This window comes from Protobothrops mucrosquamatus, unplaced genomic scaffold (assembly GCF_001527695.2).
Source record: "Protobothrops mucrosquamatus isolate PMUCROS unplaced genomic scaffold, P.Mucros_1.0 scaffold6158, whole genome shotgun sequence".
In the NCBI taxonomy this organism is placed as follows: Eukaryota; Metazoa; Chordata; class Lepidosauria; order Squamata; family Viperidae; genus Protobothrops; species Protobothrops mucrosquamatus.
This window is the reverse complement of record NW_015391993.1, coordinates 49,117-69,096: the sequence shown is the minus strand read 5'-3', so window position 1 is coordinate 69,096 and position 19,980 is coordinate 49,117. Positions and strand designations below refer to the sequence as shown.

Here is a 19,980-nt window from a genome sequence, read left to right as displayed (position 1 = left end):
TTCATCCAGAAGAATAGGGAACCTCCCAAACGATCCAGGTTAAAACTAACCCAGCTTCGTATGTGGTAGGAATGCATCTGCTAAGTCTTGACCTGGACTGTTAAGTACGGTAGGTTGTCTAACTAGGGGGTTCAAAAGAAGGGGGGAAGGAGAGAGAAAAAAGGGTTCAATTTAAACAGACCATTTTTTTAAAAAAATCGTTATCCTGTAGACATCCTGTGGACTGTAGATACCATCCTGATAAATTTTATATATATCTGGATAGGTGGATAGGTAGGTAGGTGGGTGGGTGGGTGGGTGGGTGGGTGGATGGGTGGATGGATAGATAGATGGATAGAGAGATAGAGATAGAGATACAGAGATAAAATTTGTATATATCACTATCTATCTATCTATCATCCATCTATTTACCTATCATTCAGCTGTATATCCATCCATGATCCATCCATTTACCTATCATCTATCTATCTATCATCTATCTATCTATCTATCTATCTATCTATCTATCTATCTATCTATCTATCTATCTATCATCTATCTATCTATGTTTGTGTGTGTGTGTATGTATATATGTATATATGTATATGTATGCCTGTGTGTATGTATACACACACACACACATAAAATATATCCATCTGTCATCTTCTATATATACAACTTCCTGCAACAGGGCAAGGCCTGAGTATCTTCTAAAGGTACTACACTGTCCATAATCCTCTAAAAACGCAACGGGCTGTGACTTCAATTCCTGGAAGAGGACTTCATCTGCACAGACCCATGTTTCGCACCCAGGGCAGCCTGAAGAGGCGTGGACTTCCACTCCCAGAATTCCTCATCAGGCATTAAGGTGTGTGGACTTCAACTCCCAGGATGCTGACTGGGGAATTCTGGGAGGGGAAATCCACGCCTCTTCAAGCTGCCAAGGTTGAGAAACACTGCCCTGGACCCCTCTGAGTCCCCCCCCCCATCCCAAAAGAGTACCATGCTGAAATACGTCCCCAAACTTACAAATGACCGAGCAGATGGGCCCGACTCTATACTGGGTGCCGTACAGCGACGTCAAGGCGTTAGCGGCTGATTTTCCCAGCGTATCCTGGGAAAAAAATCAGAACTGTAGCATCTGGATTCCCTTGGAAGCAGAGATACCGACACACCATGGGGGTCAAAAAAGGCAAGATGGCGGCTACGATGCTGCAGCCGAATCTCTCTCTCTCTCTCTCTCTCTCTCTCTCTCTCACACACACACACACACACACACACATTTTTTTATATGCGTGGACTTTGTTAGTCCACTAGGATCAGAATCGTGCAAGCCGTGGTGTTTCCCGTGTTAAGCGAATCATGCAGTCGTTAAGTGATTCTGGCTTCCCCCGTTGACTTTGTGGGAAACTGGCTGGGAAGTTCACAAATGACGATCTGGGACACTGCAACCGTCATAAGTACATGCCAGTTGCCAATCCTTCACATTTTGATGGACATGACCATGGGGGATGCTGAAGCAGGTATATGTGTGAAAACTGGTCATACGTTACTCACTTAACAGCTGCAGTGATTCATTTAACCACTGTGACAAGAAAGGTCATTAAACGGGGCAAAGGTCACTTCACAATTGTCTTGCTTAGTCACAGAAATGTTGGGGCTCAATTGTGGTTGTAAGTCAAGGACCTACCTATATTTGACTACCTCCTAGCGACCTAGCCAATAATATTAAGTCTACCAAATCTGCACGGCAAAAATTCGTGCTATCATTAGGGGGCAGCAGAGAGTTCTTTTCCCGTATCTCTTTTGTGCCATCTAGTGGTGATCTGTCGTTCGGCAGCACAGATCTGGTAACCCCTGAACTAAAAAAAAATCAACAGGATGGCTGGCTGGACGGGTGTAAAAACTAAGCGGGGGAAAAAAAGCAAAACCTAATTAAAATTAACTTGTGTGGATGCAGATGACCTGTGGAAACAGCCGCTCAGCCGAACCGCAAGCCAACCTACGGGGGCCGCAGCCCCGTGAACCCGGAGCCTTACCAGTTCTTCCGCGTCTTTAGGCTTGGTGCATTTATAGCCGTAGGGGTACATTAGAAGCTGGGAGTAGCTGTGGATGCTGATAAACGCCTTGACGTTCCCGTGCCTCTTCACGAAATCCACAACGGAGCGAACTTCGACTTCCGAGTTGGCGCTGGGTCCACGGTAGGAATCGGAACAGGGGTCGCTGCTGGCGCCGGGTCCTGCCATGGTGGGAAATGCAAACGCACCCGGTCAAAACACAACAAGAATCCAAATGTCTGTGGAGGTTCTCAGTCGTCCCAAAGGTGCTTTTTTCACGAGGCAACTGGACTTTTTTATTTGAAGACGTTTCGCTTCTCATCCAAGAAGCTTCTTCGGCTCTGACTGGATGGTGGGGAATGGAAGGATTTATACTCCTTGCAGACAGCTGGTCATTTGCATCCTTTTAGAGGGTCGTTGAGGCCACTTGGGGATTTACCTGTGTCCTTAGGGTCACCCGAGTGGTGCAAATGGCTGTGGAGCCTTCTTGGAACTGCTGAAAGGGTTGGGACACCCATTTGCACCACTCAGGTGACCCTGACGACACAGACAAACCTCCAAGTGGCTTCAATGACCCTCTAAAAGGATGCAAATGACCAGCTGTCTGCAAGGAGTATAAATCCTCCCACTCTCCACCATCCAGTCAGATCTGAAGAAACTTCTTGGATGAGAAGGGAAACGTCTTCAAAGAAAAACAAGGAAGTCCAGTTCCCTCCTAGGTAATCCTCGACTTACAACTCTTCATTTAGCGACTGTTCAAAATTACAACGGCACCGTAGAAAGTGACTTACAACCCATATTCCCACTTATGACCATCACAGCATCCTCATGGAGCAGTTTTTGAATTTTTCCCCCTATTTCTCTGGCACAGGTGGACTTGTAATGCTTGCTTTCTGCCACCAGGTGGCAACAGAGTACTGTTTGCATCCGTATGTGTTTGGCCTTCTTCAACCTGGTCAGTTTTAAGTAAGTGGAGGACTACACTACGACAATTAAAACACACACCACACAGGTAGTCCTCCACGTACGGCCACAACTGGGCCCCAAATTTCTGTTGCCAGGTGAGGCGATTGTTAATGGAGTTTTGTCCCATTTTTACGACCTTTCTTGGCACAGTTCTTAAGTGAATCATCGCAGTTGTTAAACTTAGTAACACACTTGTTTGTGGTTCCTGTTGACTTTGCTTGTCAGAAGTTCGCAAAAGGGGATCCCTTGACCCCGGGGCACCGCAACCGTCACAAATGTGAGTCAGTTGCCGAGCGTCTGAACTTTGATCGCGTGACCAGAATGCTCGTAAGTGTGAACACCGTCATAAGTTGCTCTTTTTCAGTGCCGTTGTTACTTCAAACGGTCACTAAGTGAACTGTCGTAAGTCGAGGACTACCTATACCAGTCCAGCCAATTCAAGAACTCGCTCCAGGGAAAGCGGTGCCCCGTTTACCTCCAAAACCCGCATCCCAGTTTCGGTTGGGATCAACTCCAACACACTGGCTGCCCGGTCGTCTGGACCGGGTTTTTCGCCACATACGATTCTGGATGCGGAAGAGAAAGTGGTGCCATTAGAAGCGACAACAAACCAAGAATGAACGTCATTGAAGAAGACTGAGAGACTCTATTTTATTTATTTATTTATTTATTTAATTACATTTATATCCCGCCCTTCTCCTTGCGGACTCAGGGCGGCTGACAATAGATAAAATGCTAACATGTTATACATCTAATTAAAAATCGATTAAAAAGAAATATTTAAATACGTCCAATTTAAAAGTAATTAAAACCCCTTTAAAATCCCTTAGGCCAGTCCCGCGAGCTGGNTTCAGGTGCTTTGGAGAAGAGGTTGACCCCCAAATATTGGAAGATATTATGTCTCCCTTAGTCCTTCTTTATAACTTGGTTATAAGTAATCAAACCAACTGTCTTCCCTCAATTTACCAAGCCCCAATAAAACTAATCACTAGAAGATCATTGTTGGATATGTTGAAGGAAAAGTCTAAATCAGGGTCCAGTCCAAGCCGGGAATAAACAACACGGTGACTGCTTTAGAAAGAAGGTTGCAGTTTATTGAAGAGCAGAGCCAGACAGAAACGTGGCTCTGGGGCAACTGACCACATGGAGCTGGGAGTGGTGGGTTTTTATACCTTGTTGGGCTTTTGTGTTTGGAGTTGTTCCTGTTTGAGGCTTTGTATTTCCTGTGTCATGTACTTTGACCTGAGTCTGAGTGTGCCCTTTTGGTATTGTTGGGTTAATATTATATCTTGTCTTAGAGTTTGGGTGGGGTATGTAGATTTTAGGTGTCTTTGTCTTCTTAATCTTCTAGGTTCTAGCTGGAGGGCTTCACCTTCCTGAATGGATTATTACATCTGCATTTCTACAGAGCTGGTTTCTGCTTGGTGGAGGGAGACTTGGGGCTATTAAGAAAAAAACTGGGCATGCTTTTCTACCTCTTTTAAGATCCTTTGAGGAAATATAATATTCTGCCCTTTTAATATTTTTTTCTTGGGGGGGGCGACTTCCCACAGATACGAGATGGGTGGCATATACATTTTATCAATCCATCCATCCATCTCTACAGCTCAGGGTTGAATCCTTGGTGCTCTCTGAGTTGTGGTCCCCTTTTTCAACCTTCTGACGAGCCAAGTCCACGGGGGACTTAAGAGCTGCAGCGATTCACTTAACAACTGTGTAAAGAAAGTTTGTAAAATGGGGCAAAACTGACTTAACAAGCATCTCGGTTAGCAATGGAAACTTGGGGCTTGACTGTGATTGTAAGTCAAGGACTGCCTGAATACCCAAAGTAAGAGCACAAGTCACCTCATTCAGAGCCTCAGAGTGAAGAAAAACTATGACAAAGTCCAAAAGGCAACTGGAATCAGGATTTATTGAGAAAACTGCAGAAGAACCATCTGAAGAAGGTTTAATCCAAAATCTTGGATGTCTCCTCGTCTCAGAAGCCACAGGAGAATTATAACGAAAAGAGGAAGATTTAGATCTGGGCAATATTTGCCTTCATTCCTTAATGCAGTGTTTCTCAACCTTGACAATTTTAAGGCATGTGGACTTCAACTCCCAGAATTCCACAGCCAGCATTGCTGGCTGTGGAATTCTGGGAGTTGAAGTCCACATGCCTTAAAATTGTCAAGGTTGAGAAACACTGCCTTAATGCAAGAACAGGGGTCTCCAAACTCGGCAACTTTAAGACATGTGGACTTCAACTCCCAGAATTCACCAGCCAACATGGCTGGCTGGGGAGTTCTGGGAGTTGAAGTCCACAAATCCTAAAGTTGCCGAGTTTAGAGATTCTGGGCTAGAGCATTTTTGCTCAGTGGCCTGCAGACAAGCTGGGACTCCAACTCCCAGAATTCTGGGCATGCTGGGCAATGTAGTCCCAATCCACTCAGGCAAGAAACTTGCTGCTAAATATGCCTCCCTGTCTTTTAAAGGATTCTGGGAATTGTAATCCAAACACACCAGAGGCCACCATGATGGGATCGTACTGTATTTAATAAGTTAGGCATATCAGATCTGGGCCGCAAAAAAATTAGTGACCACTAGGGGGCAGCAATTGCATAGAGATTTCTGCACCTCTGCTGCCCCCAGTGGCCATCATCTGAACTGATTGGTAATTATTTAAAATCTGATTTTTTTCCCCCTTTTGGGGGCATCTAAAGGGATCTGTCGCTCCTGTAATCGACTTTTTGCTAGCATCAGAATATGAAGCCAAAATCCTGTCTTCTCCCAGATCTTCTTCGTTCTCAGTAGGGGTGATCACGCACGTGCTCCATGATCTTTTTCAGCCCCAGCCACGTCTCCTGAGCGGTGGGGATGATCTGTTTGGCCGGCAGGAGGAAACCGTGGCGCCCCGTGTCTCTCAGCTCCAAGGCGAAGGAGTACTTGATCCCGTAATCGTAGCTCCAGTCGATGCTTCCACCACTGGCCTGGTCTGGAATGAAGAACACAGGAAAACATGGGTCTAACCAAACTCAGTAGGTTGGGATCTCTACCCTGCAAGGGCATCGGAGTCTTAGATCAGGGTCTTCAAACTTGGCAACTTCAAGACTTGTGGACTTCAACTCCCAGAATTCCCCAGCCAACATGGCTGGCTGAGGAATTCTGGAAGTTGGTCCACAGGTCTTAAAGTGGCCAATTATGGAGAGCCCTATCTTAAGACAAATCTAGAACATCTGCACCATCTTCCAGATGAGCAGACTGTGGCTGTCCCAAAACACCTGGACAGCATAAAGGTCATGAGGTTCTACACCCTGCGTTTCCATTCGCACAACCTTCTTAACAAAGTGGTTGAATTAATGTTTGTTCTGGATGTTAGAGGATCTATTGGGTTATATGCCAACGGGCTACATTCATCCAGAAGAATAGGGAACCTCCCAAACGATCCAGGTTAAAACTAACCCAGCTTCGTATGTGGTAGGAATGCATCTGCTAAGTCTTGACCTGGACTGTTAAGCACGGTAGGTTGTCTAAATAGGGGGTTCAAAAGAAGGGGGGAGAGAAAAAAACGGTTCAATTTAAACAGACCAATTTTTTTTAAAATTTTGTTATCCTGTAGATGCCCTGTGGATTACAGATACCATCCTGATAAATTTTATATATATCTGGATAGGTGGATAGCTGGATGGATGGATGGATGGATGGATGGATGGATGGGTGGATAGATAGATAGATAGATAGATAGATAGATAGATAGATAGATAGATAGATAGATAGATAGATAGATAGATAGATAATTAGAGAGGGGATAGATAAATAAAATTTGTATATATCACTCTATCTGTCTATCTATCTATCTATCTATCTATCTATCTATCTATCTATCATCCATTTACCTATCATTCATATACATATATATATATGTATATATGTATATATGTATGTATGTGTATATGTATACACACATACAATCTATCCATCTGTCATCTTCTATATATACAGTTTCCTGCAACAGGGCAAGGCCTGAGTATCTTCTAAAGGTACTACACTGTCCATAATCCTCTAAAAATGCAATGGGCTGTGACTTCATCTGCACAGACCTATGTTTCGCACCCAGGGCAGCCTGAAGAGGCGTGGACTTCCACTCCCAGAATTCCTCAGCAGGCATTAAGGTGTGTGGACTTCAACTCCCAGGATGCTGACTGGGGAATTCTGGGAGGGGAAATCCATGCCTCTTCAAGCTGCCAAGGTTGAGAAACACTGCCCTGGACCCCTCTGAGCCCCCCCCATCCCAAAAGAGTCCCATGCTGAAATACGTCCCCAAACTTACAAATGACTGAGCAGATGGGCCCGACTCTATACTGGGTGCCGTACAGCGACGTCAAGGCGTTAGCGGCTGATTTTCCCAGCGTATCCTGGGAAGAAAATAAGAACTGTAGCATTTGGATTCCCTTGGAAGCAGAGATACCGACACACCGTGGGGGTCAAAAAAGGCAAGATGGCGGCTACGACGCTGCAGCCGAATCTCTCTCTCTCTCTCTCTCTCTCTCTCTCTCTCTCTCTCTCTCACACACACACACACACACACACACACACACAAACTTTTTTTATATGCGTGGACTTTGTTAGTCCACTAGGATCAGAATCGTGCAAGCCGTGGTGTTTCCCATGTTAAGCGAATCATGCAGTCGTTAAGTGATTCCGGCTTCCCCCGTTGACTTTGTGGGAAACTGTCTGAGAAGCTCACGAATGACGATCCGGGACACTGCAACCGTCATAAGTACATGCCAGTTGCCTTTGCCTTCACATTTTGATGGACATGACCATGGGGGATGCTGCAGCAGGTATGTGTGAAAACTGGTCATAGGTTACTCACTTAACAGCTGCAGGGATTCATTTAACAACTGTGACAAGAAAGGTCATTAAATGGGGCAAAGCTCACTTCACAATTGTCTTGCTTAGCCACAGAAATGTTGGGGCTCAATTGGGGTTGTACGTCAAGGACCTACCTATATTTGACTACCTCCTAGCGACCTAGCCAATAATATTAAGTCTACCAAATCTGCACGGCAAAAATTCGTGCTATCATTAGGGGGCAGCAGAGAGTTCTTTTCCCGTATCTCTTTTGTGCCATCTAGTGGTGATCTGTCGTTCGGCAGCACAGATCTGGTAACCCCTGAACTAAAAAAAAATCAACAGGATGGCTGGCTGGACGGGTGTAAAAACTAAGCGGGGAAAAAAAGCAAAACCTAATTAAAATTAACTTGTGTGGATGCAGATGACCTGCGGAAACAGCCGCTCAGCCGAACCGCAAGCCAACCTACGGGGGCCGCAGCCCCGTGAACCCGGAGCCTTACCAGTTCTTTCGCGTCTTTAGGCTTGGTGCATTTATAGCCGTAGGGGTACATTAGAAGCTGGGAGTAGCTGTGGATGCTGATAAAGGCCTTGACGTTCCCGTGCCTCTTGACGAAATCCACAACGGAGCGAACTTCGACTTCCGAGTTGGCGCTAGGTCCACGGTAGGAATCGGAACAGGGGTCGTTGCTGGCGCCGGGTCCTGCCATGGTGAGGAATGCAAACGCACCCGGTCAAAACACAACAAGAATCCAAATGTCTGTGGAGATTCTCAGTCGTCCCAAAGGTGCTTTTTCACGAGGCAACTGGACTTTTTTATTTGAAGACGTTTCGCTTCTCATCCAAGAAGCTTCTTCGGCTCTGACTAGATGGTGGGGAATGGAAGGATTTATACTCCTTTGCAGAAAGCTGGTCATTTGCATCCTTTTAGAGGGTCGTTGAGGCCACTTGGGGATTTACCTGTGTCCTTAGGGTCACCCGAGTGGTGCAAATGGCTGTGGAGCCTTCTTGGAACTGCTGAAAGGGTTGGAAACACCCATTTGCACCACTCAGGTGACCCTGAGGACACAGACAAACCTCCAAGTGGCTTCAACGACCCTCTAAAAGGATGCAAATGACCAGCTGTCTGCAAGGAGTATAAATCCTCCCACTCTCCACCATCCAGTCAGATCTGAAGAAACTTCTTGGATGAGAAGGGAAACGTCTTCAAAGAAAAACAAGGAAGTCCAGTTGCCTCCTAGGTAATCCTCGACTTACAACTCTTCATTTAGCGACCGTTCAAAATTACAACGGCACCGTAGAAAGTGACTTACAACCCATATTCCCATTTATGACCATCACAGCATCCTCATGGAGTATTTTCTGATTTTTTTACCCCCTATTTCTCTGGCACAGGTGGACTTGTAATGCTTGCTTTCTGCCACCAGGTGGCAACAGAGTACTGTTTGCATCCGTATGTGTTTGGCCTTCTTCAACCTGGTCAGCTTTAAGTAAATGGAGGACTACACTACGACAATTAAAGCACACACCACACAGGTAGTCCTCCACGTACAGCCACAACTGGGCCCCAAATTTCTGTTGCCAGGTGAGACGATTGTTAATGGAGTTTTGTCCCATTTTTACGATCTTTCTTGGCACAGTTCTTAAGTGAATCACCGCAGTTGTTAAACTTAGTAACACACTTGTTTGTGGCTTCCTGTTGACTTTGCTTGTCAGAAGTTCACAAAAGGGGATCCCTTGACCCCGGGGCACCACAACCGTCACAAATGTGAGTCAGTTGCCGAGCGCCTGAACTTTGATTGCGTGACCAGAATGCTCGTAAGTGTGAACACTGTCATAAGTTGCTCTTTTTCAGTGCCGTTGTTACTTCAAACGGTCACTAAGTGAACTGTCGTAAGTCGAGGACTACCTATACCAGCTCCAGCCAATTCAAGAACTCGCTCCAGGGAAAGCGGTGCCCCGTTTACCTCCAAAACCCGCATCCCAGTTTCGGTTGGGATCAACTCCAACACACTGGCTGCCCGGTCGTCTGGACCGGGTTTTTCGCCACATACGATTCTGGATGCGGAAGAGAAAGTGGTGCCATTAGAAGCGACAACAAACCAAGAATGAACGTCATTGAAAAAGACTGAGAGACTCTAGATTGATGCTCGTTAATCTTGGGAACTTTAAGAGGAGTGGACTTCAACTCCCAGAATTCCTCAGCCCGCTAGATTGACGCTCGTTAACCTTGGGAACTTTTAAGAGGGGTGGACTTCAACTCCCAGAATTCCTCAGCCCGCTAGATTGATGCTCGTTAACTTTGGGAACTTTAAGAGGGGTGGACTTCAACTCCCAGAATTCCTGGGAGTTGAAGTCCACTCCTCTTAAACTTCCCCAGATTGACATATATTGATCTAGATTGAAAGACGAGCCATCGCGTTGTAACTGGTGATCAGATACTCACTGTGGTGTGAGAGTAGACGTATCCGTCGGGATTTGCAACCACCAGCAGGAAAATATCCATTTTGTTGAGGAGGGAGGTCAGTGAGGGTTCTTTCCCAAAGTCAGAAGCGATCTGGGGAGGCAAAAAATAAAATAAAATTCAACATGGGGCGCAACTCCAGGGACCCCACTTTCTTTGGGGGAAAAGTCCCCCATCTCCCTCGCAAGCATGCTTTTGCAGCTGTCGACCGTTCTCAGAAACCCTTTGTGGGTTCACACCCAACTTTCATACACACTCCAGCTTGGGAGGGGTGAGGGCTTTATTTCTGTGGGGGGGGTGTCAGACCCGTGCCCATAACTCTATGTCTTTGCCCGGTGAAAGCCTTGTTTTACACCCCCAAAATACTCCCATTTCCTTGTACACTAAAGCGAGTTTTGTTCCATCTTTATTTTTGCACTTTCTTTGAGGAATAATGTCGTGGGTGTATACACCAACCTGGGAGATTTTGCAATCTCAGCAAAGTAGCTGATCAGCCCCTCTTTGCACCCCGATACCCAAGTGTTCCTCGACTTTCAACAGTTCATTTAGGGACCGTTCAAAGTTACGACGGCACCGAACAAAAATGACTTATGACCGTTGCCGCATCCTCCGGGTCACGCGATCAAAATTCAGACGCGTGGCAACTGACTCATATTTATGACGGTTTGCAGTGTCCCGGGGTCACATGATCTCCTTTCGCGACCTTTGTCACCTAACCCGAGAGGCCGGGGCCAGTCCCAAAAGTGGGCGGGGCCAGACACAACCCCCTCCCACCGTAGCCATTCCGTACCAACTGACCTTTTTAGCGGTCCAAAGAGCCGTGGCCTGGGTCACCCATTCTCGCGCGTGAATGCCGGCATCAATCCAGATGGCAGGGCGTTTGTTTCCCCCGGTGCTGAACTGTCGGACAGAATGTGGACTTTACAAATAATCCTTTTTTAAACAAAAAAAATTGCAACAAAGCGGCGCCACAAAACGGTAATACTGTGATTACTGTAATACTGTAATACTGGTATCACTGTGACGGTGATACCGTCAAATAAAATATCAGTAAAATCTAAAACTAAATCTAAATCTAAACTGGATTAAATGTATCCCATTAGAGCAGGGGTCTTCAAACTTGGCCCTTTGATGACTTGTGGACTTCAACTCCCAGAATTCCTCAGCCAGCCTCCATTTTGTTTGTTAGATTTAAGACAGGGGTCTTCAAACTTGGCCCTTTGATGACTTGTGGACTTCAACTCCCAGAATTCCTCAGCCAGCCTCCATTTTGTTTGTTAGATTTAAAACAGGGGTCTTCAAACCTGGCCCTTTGATGACTTGTGGACTTCAACTCCCAGAATTCCTCAGCCAGCCTCCATTTTGTTTGTTAGCTTTAAGACAGGGCTCTTCAAACCTGACCCTTTTATGACGTGTGCCTGGCTGAGGAATTCTGGGAGTTGAAGTCCACAAGTCATAAAAGGGCCAGGTTTGAAGACTCCTGCATCAGAGGGACCACAATTCATTCTGCCAAAACACTGGAAGGCAGGCGAAAATTCGGTCCAAATTTTGGAATAATTCTTGGCTCAGGATTTTAAGATACAGGCCCAAAATGTTACCTTGAGGACAAACAGAGGCCGTTTTTCATAGGTCTCTCCAATCTTGAGTTTGCTCACGATCTGCGGGTGCTCAGCCACGATACTGTCCATCGCTCGGTAAATCTAAGGAGGACATAAAGGAGGAAACAGGTGGAATTTGGGGGCAGGCAGAAAAGGATACACACCCCTTGACATGAAACCATCTCATACAAAGTTAAATTCACAGGTTTGATGTAGAAGCTGCCTTTTTAGTCTAGACCAGGGTTTCTCAAACTTGGCAAGTTTAAGATGGGAGGACTTCAACTCCCAGAATCCTCCAGTCAGCATACTTTAAGATGGGAGCAACTCCCAGAATTCCCTAGCCAGCCTGATTTAAGATGTGTGGACTTCAACTCCCAGAATCCTCCAGACAGCGTGTTTTTAGATGGGTGGACTTCAACTCCCAGAATTCCCCAGCTAGTATGCTTTAAGATGGGAGCAACTCCCAGAATCCCCCAGCCACCAATCTTAAAGCTTGCTGGGGAATTCTGGGAGTTGAAGTCCACCTATTTTTAAGCTGGCTGGGGAATTATGGGAGTTGAAGTCCACCAATCTTAAAGCTGGCTGGGGAATTATGGGAGTTGAAGTCCACCTGAGACGATACGCAATCACGTCAGCCTCTCCACAGTTACGTGATCCAAATTTGGATGCATCTTCCCATGACGGCTATTGGTGACTTTCCAAGCTGGCTTCTGACCAGCAAAGTCAATGAAGCTCGCTTTTAACAACCAGCTGATTCATTTAACAACCTGCAATGATTTTCTTAACGACCATTGCCCCCCCTCAAAAAAATCATAAAATCAGTTGTGGGTCACTTAACAACCACCTTGTTTACGGATATAAATTCGGGCCCCAATTGTCTTATGACTGCCTCCATAGAACGGTCCACCTCAGTGAGAAACCCAGGTTCAACGCATTCTCAAGTGACTCACCGTGTCCAAGTTATGGTAAGCGCCGTAGTTGAAATTCTTCTGGCCAACTTCCCGTTGACGGCTAAGGCGCATCTCTCGAGATTCTTCATCCAGCAGGGCCTGCAACAAGAACGGGGGACAAGGAGACAGTCAGATTTGCTTGCAGTAGGTTGTTCGTCACTGATTGTGGGTGAAGTTGTGCGGGCCACACACTCTCACCGGTGGCGATTGTGGAAAACATTAGTGGGAAGGAGGCTGTGTCCCCCAGCTTGACTCTTCAGAGCAATGTTCCTCAGTTTTAACCACTTGAAGATGGGTAGACTTCAACTCCCAGAAGTCCCCAGCCAACCATGCTGAAATCCACCTATCTTAAAACTGGCCAGGGAATTCTGGGAGTTGAAGTCCACCTATTTTAAAGCTGGCTGGGGAATTCTGGGAGTCCATCTAACTTAAAACTGGCTGGAGGATTCTGGGAGTTGAAGTCCACCTATTTTAAAGCTGGCTGGGGGATTCTGGGAGTTGAAGTCCACCTATTTTAAAGCTGGCTGGAGAATTCTGTAAGTCCATCTAACTTAAAGATGGCTGGGGGATTCTGGGAGTTGAAGTCTACCTATCTTAAAGATGGCTGGGGAATTCTGGGAGTTGAAGTCTATCCATCTTAAAGATGGCTGGGGATTCTGGGAGTTGAAGTCCACCCATCTTCAAGTTGTTAAAACCGAGGAACCCTCATCCAGAGGAACACAAATAAACCTCTCACAAATCAACACATAAACCCACCCTTGCCATACTCCACCCAATGCCCAGACCGAGCATGATTGTTATTGTGTTTCTTAGGAAGGGGATCGATGGGACATGTGGTCCAAATACAATGCAGGGAGAATATTTCCATATAACAAATCCCATTTATTGATTCCCCCCCCCCATTCTATCATCGTACCTGCACATCTTCAATCAGGATGGAGTACTTAATCTGGTGTGACTCCAGAAAGACTTTAACAGCCTGGAGACCAGCAAAGGGCACCTGGAGATCGACGGGTTCATCGGGGTGCGAAGGAGAACGCCAGAAATTCAGCTGAGAAGAACGAGTAAAGCCGGTGAAGGAGGCAAGGTAAAAGCATGGTATAAAAATGACAGAAAAATCCCCATTTGTAAAGGAAAGGGGTACAGGTAGTCCTTCTCAACTTACAACAGTTCATTTAGGACTGGAGGCTAAAACATATGAAGAATAGTTGCTGGAATTGGGGATGTCTGGTTTAATGGAGAGAAGGACGAGGGGAGACATAAATTATTATTATTATTATTATTATAGCAGGGTTCCAATCTCTCAGGGGCTGCCCCAAAGAAGAGGGAGTCAAGCTATTCTCCAAAGCACCTGAAGGCAGGACAAGAAGCCACAGATAGAAACTCATCAAGGAGAGAAGCAACCTAGAACTAAGGAGAAATTTCCTGACAGTGAGAACAATTAACCAGTGGAACAACCTGCCTCCAGAAGCTGTGGATGCTCCAACACTGGAAGTTTTTAAGAAGAGTGTCAGGAAATTTCTCCTTAGTTCCAGGTTGCTTCTCTCCTTGATTGGTTTCCATCCATTGTTTCTTGTCCTGCCTTCAGGTGCTTTGGAGAACAGCTTGACTGCCTCTTCTTTGGGGCAGCCCCTGAGATATCAGAACACTGCTATCCTGTCCCCCCTCGTCCTTCTCTTCGTTAAACTAGACCTACCCAATTCCAGCAACCATTCTTCATATGTTTTATGGGGCAAAACTCACTTAACAAGTTGTCTTGCTTAACAAGAGAAATGGGGGGCTGAATAGTGGTAGTAAGATGGAGGATTACCTGGTCCTGGAATTGTTACCCTTGTGCAAATTCCTGCCTGAGCAGGGGGTTGGACTAGATGACCTCCAAAGTCCCTTCCAACTTTATTATTATTATTATTGATCATCGCACAGTCAGCCAGATGTTCAGACTGGATTTGGCATTTTTGTCTGCCTATCGAGTCCTTACCAAGGACCTGGATAGGCAGATGTGGATGTATTACAGATATCGTGGCAGGATGGAAGCGGTTCCTAGTAAGGCCGCCTTTTGCAGTTGACTGATGGCGAATTTGTCAATGCCGATGATGGTGTTCCAGGGGTGCTCCAGCTGTTTTGGGATTGCACCCAAGGCGCCTATGACTATTGGTACCACCCTTGCTTGCCTTTACCACAGTCTTTCTATTTCTAGTTGTTGTTGTTATTATTATTATTATTATTATTAATTCACACACCTGGAGATGTTTCAGGCCTCCCAATTCTTTCAGCAAATCCACCTGCTCCTCGTTGCACGGCTTCAGGTGGAGAACCTGGTCACTGAAAGAGCCCAAAATCAAAGCAATGGGATTAGTGGTTCGTCCAGTTTGCCCCGTTGTTGGGCGTTGTGTATTCATTTGCCCCCGTCATCGGGTGTCGCCCTTTAGGAGGTCAATCCAACTGGCGGTGGAGGCAGTTTTGGGGATAATTACACCATGAACACAAGAGGGGGGGCATTTGCAGAGGTCTTACAGGCAGTCCTCGACTCACGACTGCAATTGAGGTCAACACTTCTGTTGGTAAGCAAGACAGTTGTTAAATTATTTTCCCATTTTACAACCTTCCTTGCTGCAGTTAAGGGAATCGCTGCCATCGTTAATAATAATAAAGTTGGAAGGGACCTTGGAGGTCATCTAGCCCAACCCCCTGCTCAGGCAGGAAACCCTATACCATTTCAGACAAATGGCCGTCCAGTCTCTTCTTAAAGACTTCCAGTGTTGGCGCATTCATGAATTCTGGAGGCAGGTTGTTCCACTGGTTAATTGATAAATGTCTCTCCATTGTTTCTTGTCATGCCCTCAGGGGCTTTGGAAAACAGGAATAAATAGAACAGAAATAAATGGATTTCTTCCTAAAATCCGAGGACATTTGTGAACGCAGCCGGTGGACAGCCCAGACTGCCGCAAAACCTTCGCCGAAGGATTGCACATCCCATCAAACCGAGGTTTACTGAAACCGGAAGTTTCCAAGAAGAGACTGGACAACCCTTTGTCTGAAATGGTGTATAGGGTTTCCTGCCTGAGCAGGGGTTGGACTAGAAGACCTCCAAGGTCCCTTCCAAATCTTGTTTATTCCGTCGTCTTGTGTTTTACTGAACGCCTGAAACACACTACTGTGGTAATCCACAATCAAGCAGGCCACATGACCGCTTAGCACAATGCAGGAATCCAGCCGGCACCTACCAGGTAATCCTAGGAGAGTTTGAAGGAGTCCCTTGAGGTCATCTAGCCCAACCCCCTTGCTCCCTGCAGACGTCCAAATTAAAGCATCCTCCGCAGAGCTTTCACTTCAACAAATCCAGGAACGAGAACCCACCAACACGCTACACCAGGTGTCTCTCAAACGTGGCAACTTTTAAGACTGGTGGACGTCAACTCCCAGAATTCCCCAGCCAGCTATGCTGGCTGGGGAATTCTGGGAGTTGAAGTCCACCGGTCTTAAAAGTTGCCACGTTTGGAGACCCCTGCACTAGGCAATTGGTGCATTCTGACACAGACCAGCATACAAGCCAGCTTACCCTACAAAGGTTTCCAGGCTCCAGGTGACCCCAAGCAAAGCTCCCAACCACAGGATCAGCTTCATGGCGGAAAGTTCCAGAAACAGGAGAATGGAGGGTCCAGGTGGGCTAGTATTTATTGGGAACGTGTCCCCGCTAATCTACTCCCAGGTCATGTTCTGAAAGGGCCGCATCTGCTCAGGTTCCCAGGTAGGAGCAACGCCCTTGCAGGACTTCTCGCCAAGAACAACGCAAGAGCGATAATGAAAGGTTAGGAGAATTGTTTGATTAGCAACACCCGTGTAGCCACACACACACACCCCATCCTCGGTCCTCGAATTGCCCAAGGCTAGTTCGGCAAGAGCGGATTGTGACTCAGAACTTTTTCCCCCTCCTCCAGGGGGAAACACATACTTTTAAGGGAAGGTTGAGTTGTGGGTCCAACCTTTAAGGGAAGGTTGAGTTGTGGGTCCAACCTTTAAGGGAAGGTTGAGTTGTGGGTCCAACCTCACAAAAGGGTGAAATAAAAGCTGAGTCAGCTTTCTTGTTGTCTTCTTTCAATGTGGGCAAAAACTTTGAGGGGCAGACGACTGGGGAATTCTGGGAGTTGAAGTCCACCCGTTTAAAAGCAGGCTGGCTGGAGAATTCTGGGAGTTGAAGTCCACATGGCTTAAAGGATGCTGGCTGGGGAATTCTGGGAGTTGAAGTCCACCCATCTTAAAGGATGCTGGCTGGGGAATTCTGGGAGTTGAAGTCCACCCGTCTAAAAGCAGGCTGGCTGAGGAATTCTGGGAGTTGAAGTCCACCCATCTTAAAAGAGGCTGGCTGGGGAATTCTGGGAGTTGAAGTCCACCCGTCTAAAAGCAGGCTGGCTGAGGAATTCTGGGAGTTGAAGTCCACATGGCTTAAAGGATGCTGGCTGGGGAATTCTGGGAGTTGAAGTCCACCCATCTCAAAGGATGCCGGCTGGGGAATTCTGGGAGTTGAAGTCCACCCATCTCAAAGGATGCCGGCTGGGGAATTCTGGGAGTTGAACTCCACCTGTCTTAAAGCATGCTGGCTGGGGAATTCTGGGCGTTGAAGTCCACCCATCTTAAAGGATGCTGGCTGAGGAATTCTGGGAGTTGAAGTCCACCCATCTTAAAAGAGGCTGGCTGGGGAATTCTGGGAGTTGAAGTCCACCCGTCTAAAAGCAGGCTGGCTGGGGAATTCTGGGAGTTGAAGTCCACCCATCTTAAAGTGGCTGAGTTTGAGAAACACTGTGTTAGAGCTTAGCCTCTCCCTTACTACATTTTGAAAAGATCTGGCTTTCTGCCGGATCAAAATCCCTTTGGGATTGATTGCTAATAGGATCTTGTGTTATTGTGACTATACATTTCTACCTATTTTGTTTTTAATCCAATTAAAGTATCAGTTAATAATGTTCAGAACCGCAGTGCCGAATCTCAGCAAATAAATGTGCTGCTTTCAACTGCAAAATGAAATATATCAGGATCAGAGGTGCAGAACTGCTGCCATAGAAAGAACAAGCTAGCAAGGTTTAGGCATCACATTAAATTACAGTGTGGCTTATTCAGTTTGGGTTTAAGGGGTTCAGTGACCCCAGAGTTATTGTGGTTTACAAACAGGGTTTCTATTTTGAAGAAACCCACCATAGTTAACAAGCCATGACACAGGAAAGTGTGCAAATGCAGGCACTGACAAAGCACACATACACTCAGAATTCAAATGTATTTGTGGCCTGAACCTGTTGCTTCCAAGTGTGTGCCCATTTTCCTTTTCTTGAGAATTTTAAAATATATATATATATATTTTAAAGGAAGGGACGATGCCCAGTGCTACTTCTAAGAAACTCAAGACACGTCGGAGTGTATTGCCATTCTTTTCCAATGATAAAGTTTATATAAAAAAATGTTTTTGGGATATTTAACTAAACACGGAGCTTAAACCTAATGCATATGCTGCACAGCTGTCACAATTCACAGCCTGTCCGGCCTTGGGAGGGGATCTGGCTGGAAAAAAAAAATAACACTGCATGCTGAATGTAGTAAACGCACAGACACACACACAGGCACACAAATTCACACACCTACGACACACGTACACATACTTCAAGGTCAGGGTACAGAGTCTTGCAGCCTACCAGCACCTTTAAAAGCAAAATGTTTGTGTTGCAAGTAATGAGTGTGACGCAAAACTAGCAAGATTAATGACCTAGCAGTGTTGTTAGACCATTGTAAAGTCAGATAACACACATCAGAGGTCTCCCAACTTGGCAACTTTAAGATTTGTGGACTTCAACTCCCAGAATTCCTCAGCCAGACAGGGGAATTCTGGGAGTTGAAGTCCTCACATCTTCCTGGCTGGCTGGCTGGCTGAGGAATTCTGGGAGTTGAAGTTCTCACATCTTCCTGCCTGGCTGGCTAGGGAATTCTGGGAGTTGAAGTCTTCACAGCTTTCTCTCCAGCTTGCCGAGGAATTCTGGGAGTTGAAGTCCTCACATCTTCCTGGCTGGCTGGCTGGCTAGGGCATTCTGGGACTTGAAGTCTCCACAGCTTCCTGTCTGGCTTGCTGAGGAATTCTGGGAGTTGAAGTCTTCATATTTTCCTGCATGGCTGGCTGGGGAATTATGGGAGTTGGAAGTCCTCCCATCTTCCTGTCTGTCTGGCTGGGGAATTCTGGGAGTTGAAGTCCACAAGTCTTAAAGTTGCCATGTTTGGGGACCCTGATGTACTTCAACCAATCCACACTTTTACAGCTGTGTGAAAAAGACCACCATTACTTACAATGCATCTCTATCTTTTATTGATACGAGTCATCCGGGGCTCCGGCCCAGCAGGCTTACCGGCCCACCCAAAAGTGCCCCCCAAAGTGGCTTGGCCAGCACGGGGATCCCCGAAAGGCCTCTTTGGCCGGGCCTCAGTTTTTCGTGCTTTGCAAGGGTAAATCTTTGTTGTAGAAGTGCTGCACCAGCCATTCGCGCGTCCGCTTCGCTTTGCAACGCATGCAGGGCTGTTGCCTCATCCAGGAGGACTCGGGGTCCCGGGGGGTCTTGGCCGCCCGCTGCTTCTTCTTCTTCCGGCTGGCCTGGCTGACGCTGTCGCCCGTCTGGCTCCACTTCCAGGAGGATAACTGGGAATCCGGGCTGCCCGTGCCCGAGGAATCGCTGTCGCAGAAAGTCTGCTGGCTGAGCAAGGAGAGACGCTTCTTCAGCCGTTTTTTGATGGGGGGTGAGACTGGGGGGTCCCCGGCCTCTGGGTTTCCTTTCCCCCCAAGGATCTTCCTGAACAGACCACAGAGGGTGATCTTGCAGTGACACTGGCAGCTGCACCCTTGGCCCCCTAGAAGCAGGAGAGAAAGGGACAAATTGCAGGTGGTCCTCAACTTATGACCATTCGCTTAACGACCGGAGTTACAACGGCACTGAAAAAAAGAGACTTATGCTCAGTCTTTGCACACACTTACAACTGTGGCAGGATTCATCATGCGATCAACCTCTGGGCGCTTGGCACCTTGACGTACGACCACAACTGAGTGACCATTCAAATTTAGATAGATAGATAGATAGATAGATAGATAGATAGATAGATAGATA

At 46.6% G+C, this 19,980-nt stretch overlaps 2 protein-coding genes across 2 annotated transcripts in view; both read right to left on the bottom strand.

Moving 5' to 3' along the window:
* Positions 1-5,788: 5,788 nt before the first annotated feature.
* LOC107300114 (carboxypeptidase A2-like) lies at positions 5,789-16,471 on the bottom strand. Its single transcript, XM_015829457.1, has 11 exons — positions 16,407-16,471; positions 15,088-15,169; positions 13,764-13,898; positions 12,848-12,946; positions 11,898-11,999; positions 11,098-11,199; positions 10,282-10,392; positions 9,803-9,893; positions 8,339-8,538; positions 7,312-7,396; positions 5,789-5,976 (listed from the first exon to the last, which is right to left on the bottom strand). Exons 1-11 carry the CDS (start codon positions 16,469-16,471, stop codon positions 5,789-5,791), a joined length of 1,260 nt encoding a protein of 419 aa, XP_015684943.1.
* A 2,833-nt stretch (positions 16,472-19,304) lies between these two features.
* Positions 19,305-19,980, bottom strand: part of SSMEM1 (serine rich single-pass membrane protein 1) — a 2,421-nt gene continuing 1,745 nt past the window's right edge. Inside the window, exon 3 of the mRNA XM_015829454.1 lies at positions 19,305-19,726. Coding sequence (XP_015684940.1) covers positions 19,305-19,726 — 422 coding nt within the window. The remainder of the gene's footprint in view (positions 19,727-19,980) is intronic.

Bases quoted from the DNA above. Each gene is read 5' to 3' on its own strand.
- LOC107300114 (XM_015829457.1), bottom strand. From the start codon at position 16,471: ATGAAGCTGATCCTGTGGTTGGGAGCTTTGCTTGGGGTCACCTGGAGC. The intron at 12,947-13,763 runs GTACGATGATAG...TTCTTGTTGCAG, and splicing joins TCCTGATTGAAGATGTGCAG to GCCCTGCTGGATGAAGAATC. The intron at 12,000-12,847 runs GTGAGTCACTTG...TGTCCTCCTTAG, and splicing joins CTTACCATAACTTGGACACG to ATTTACCGAGCGATGGACAG.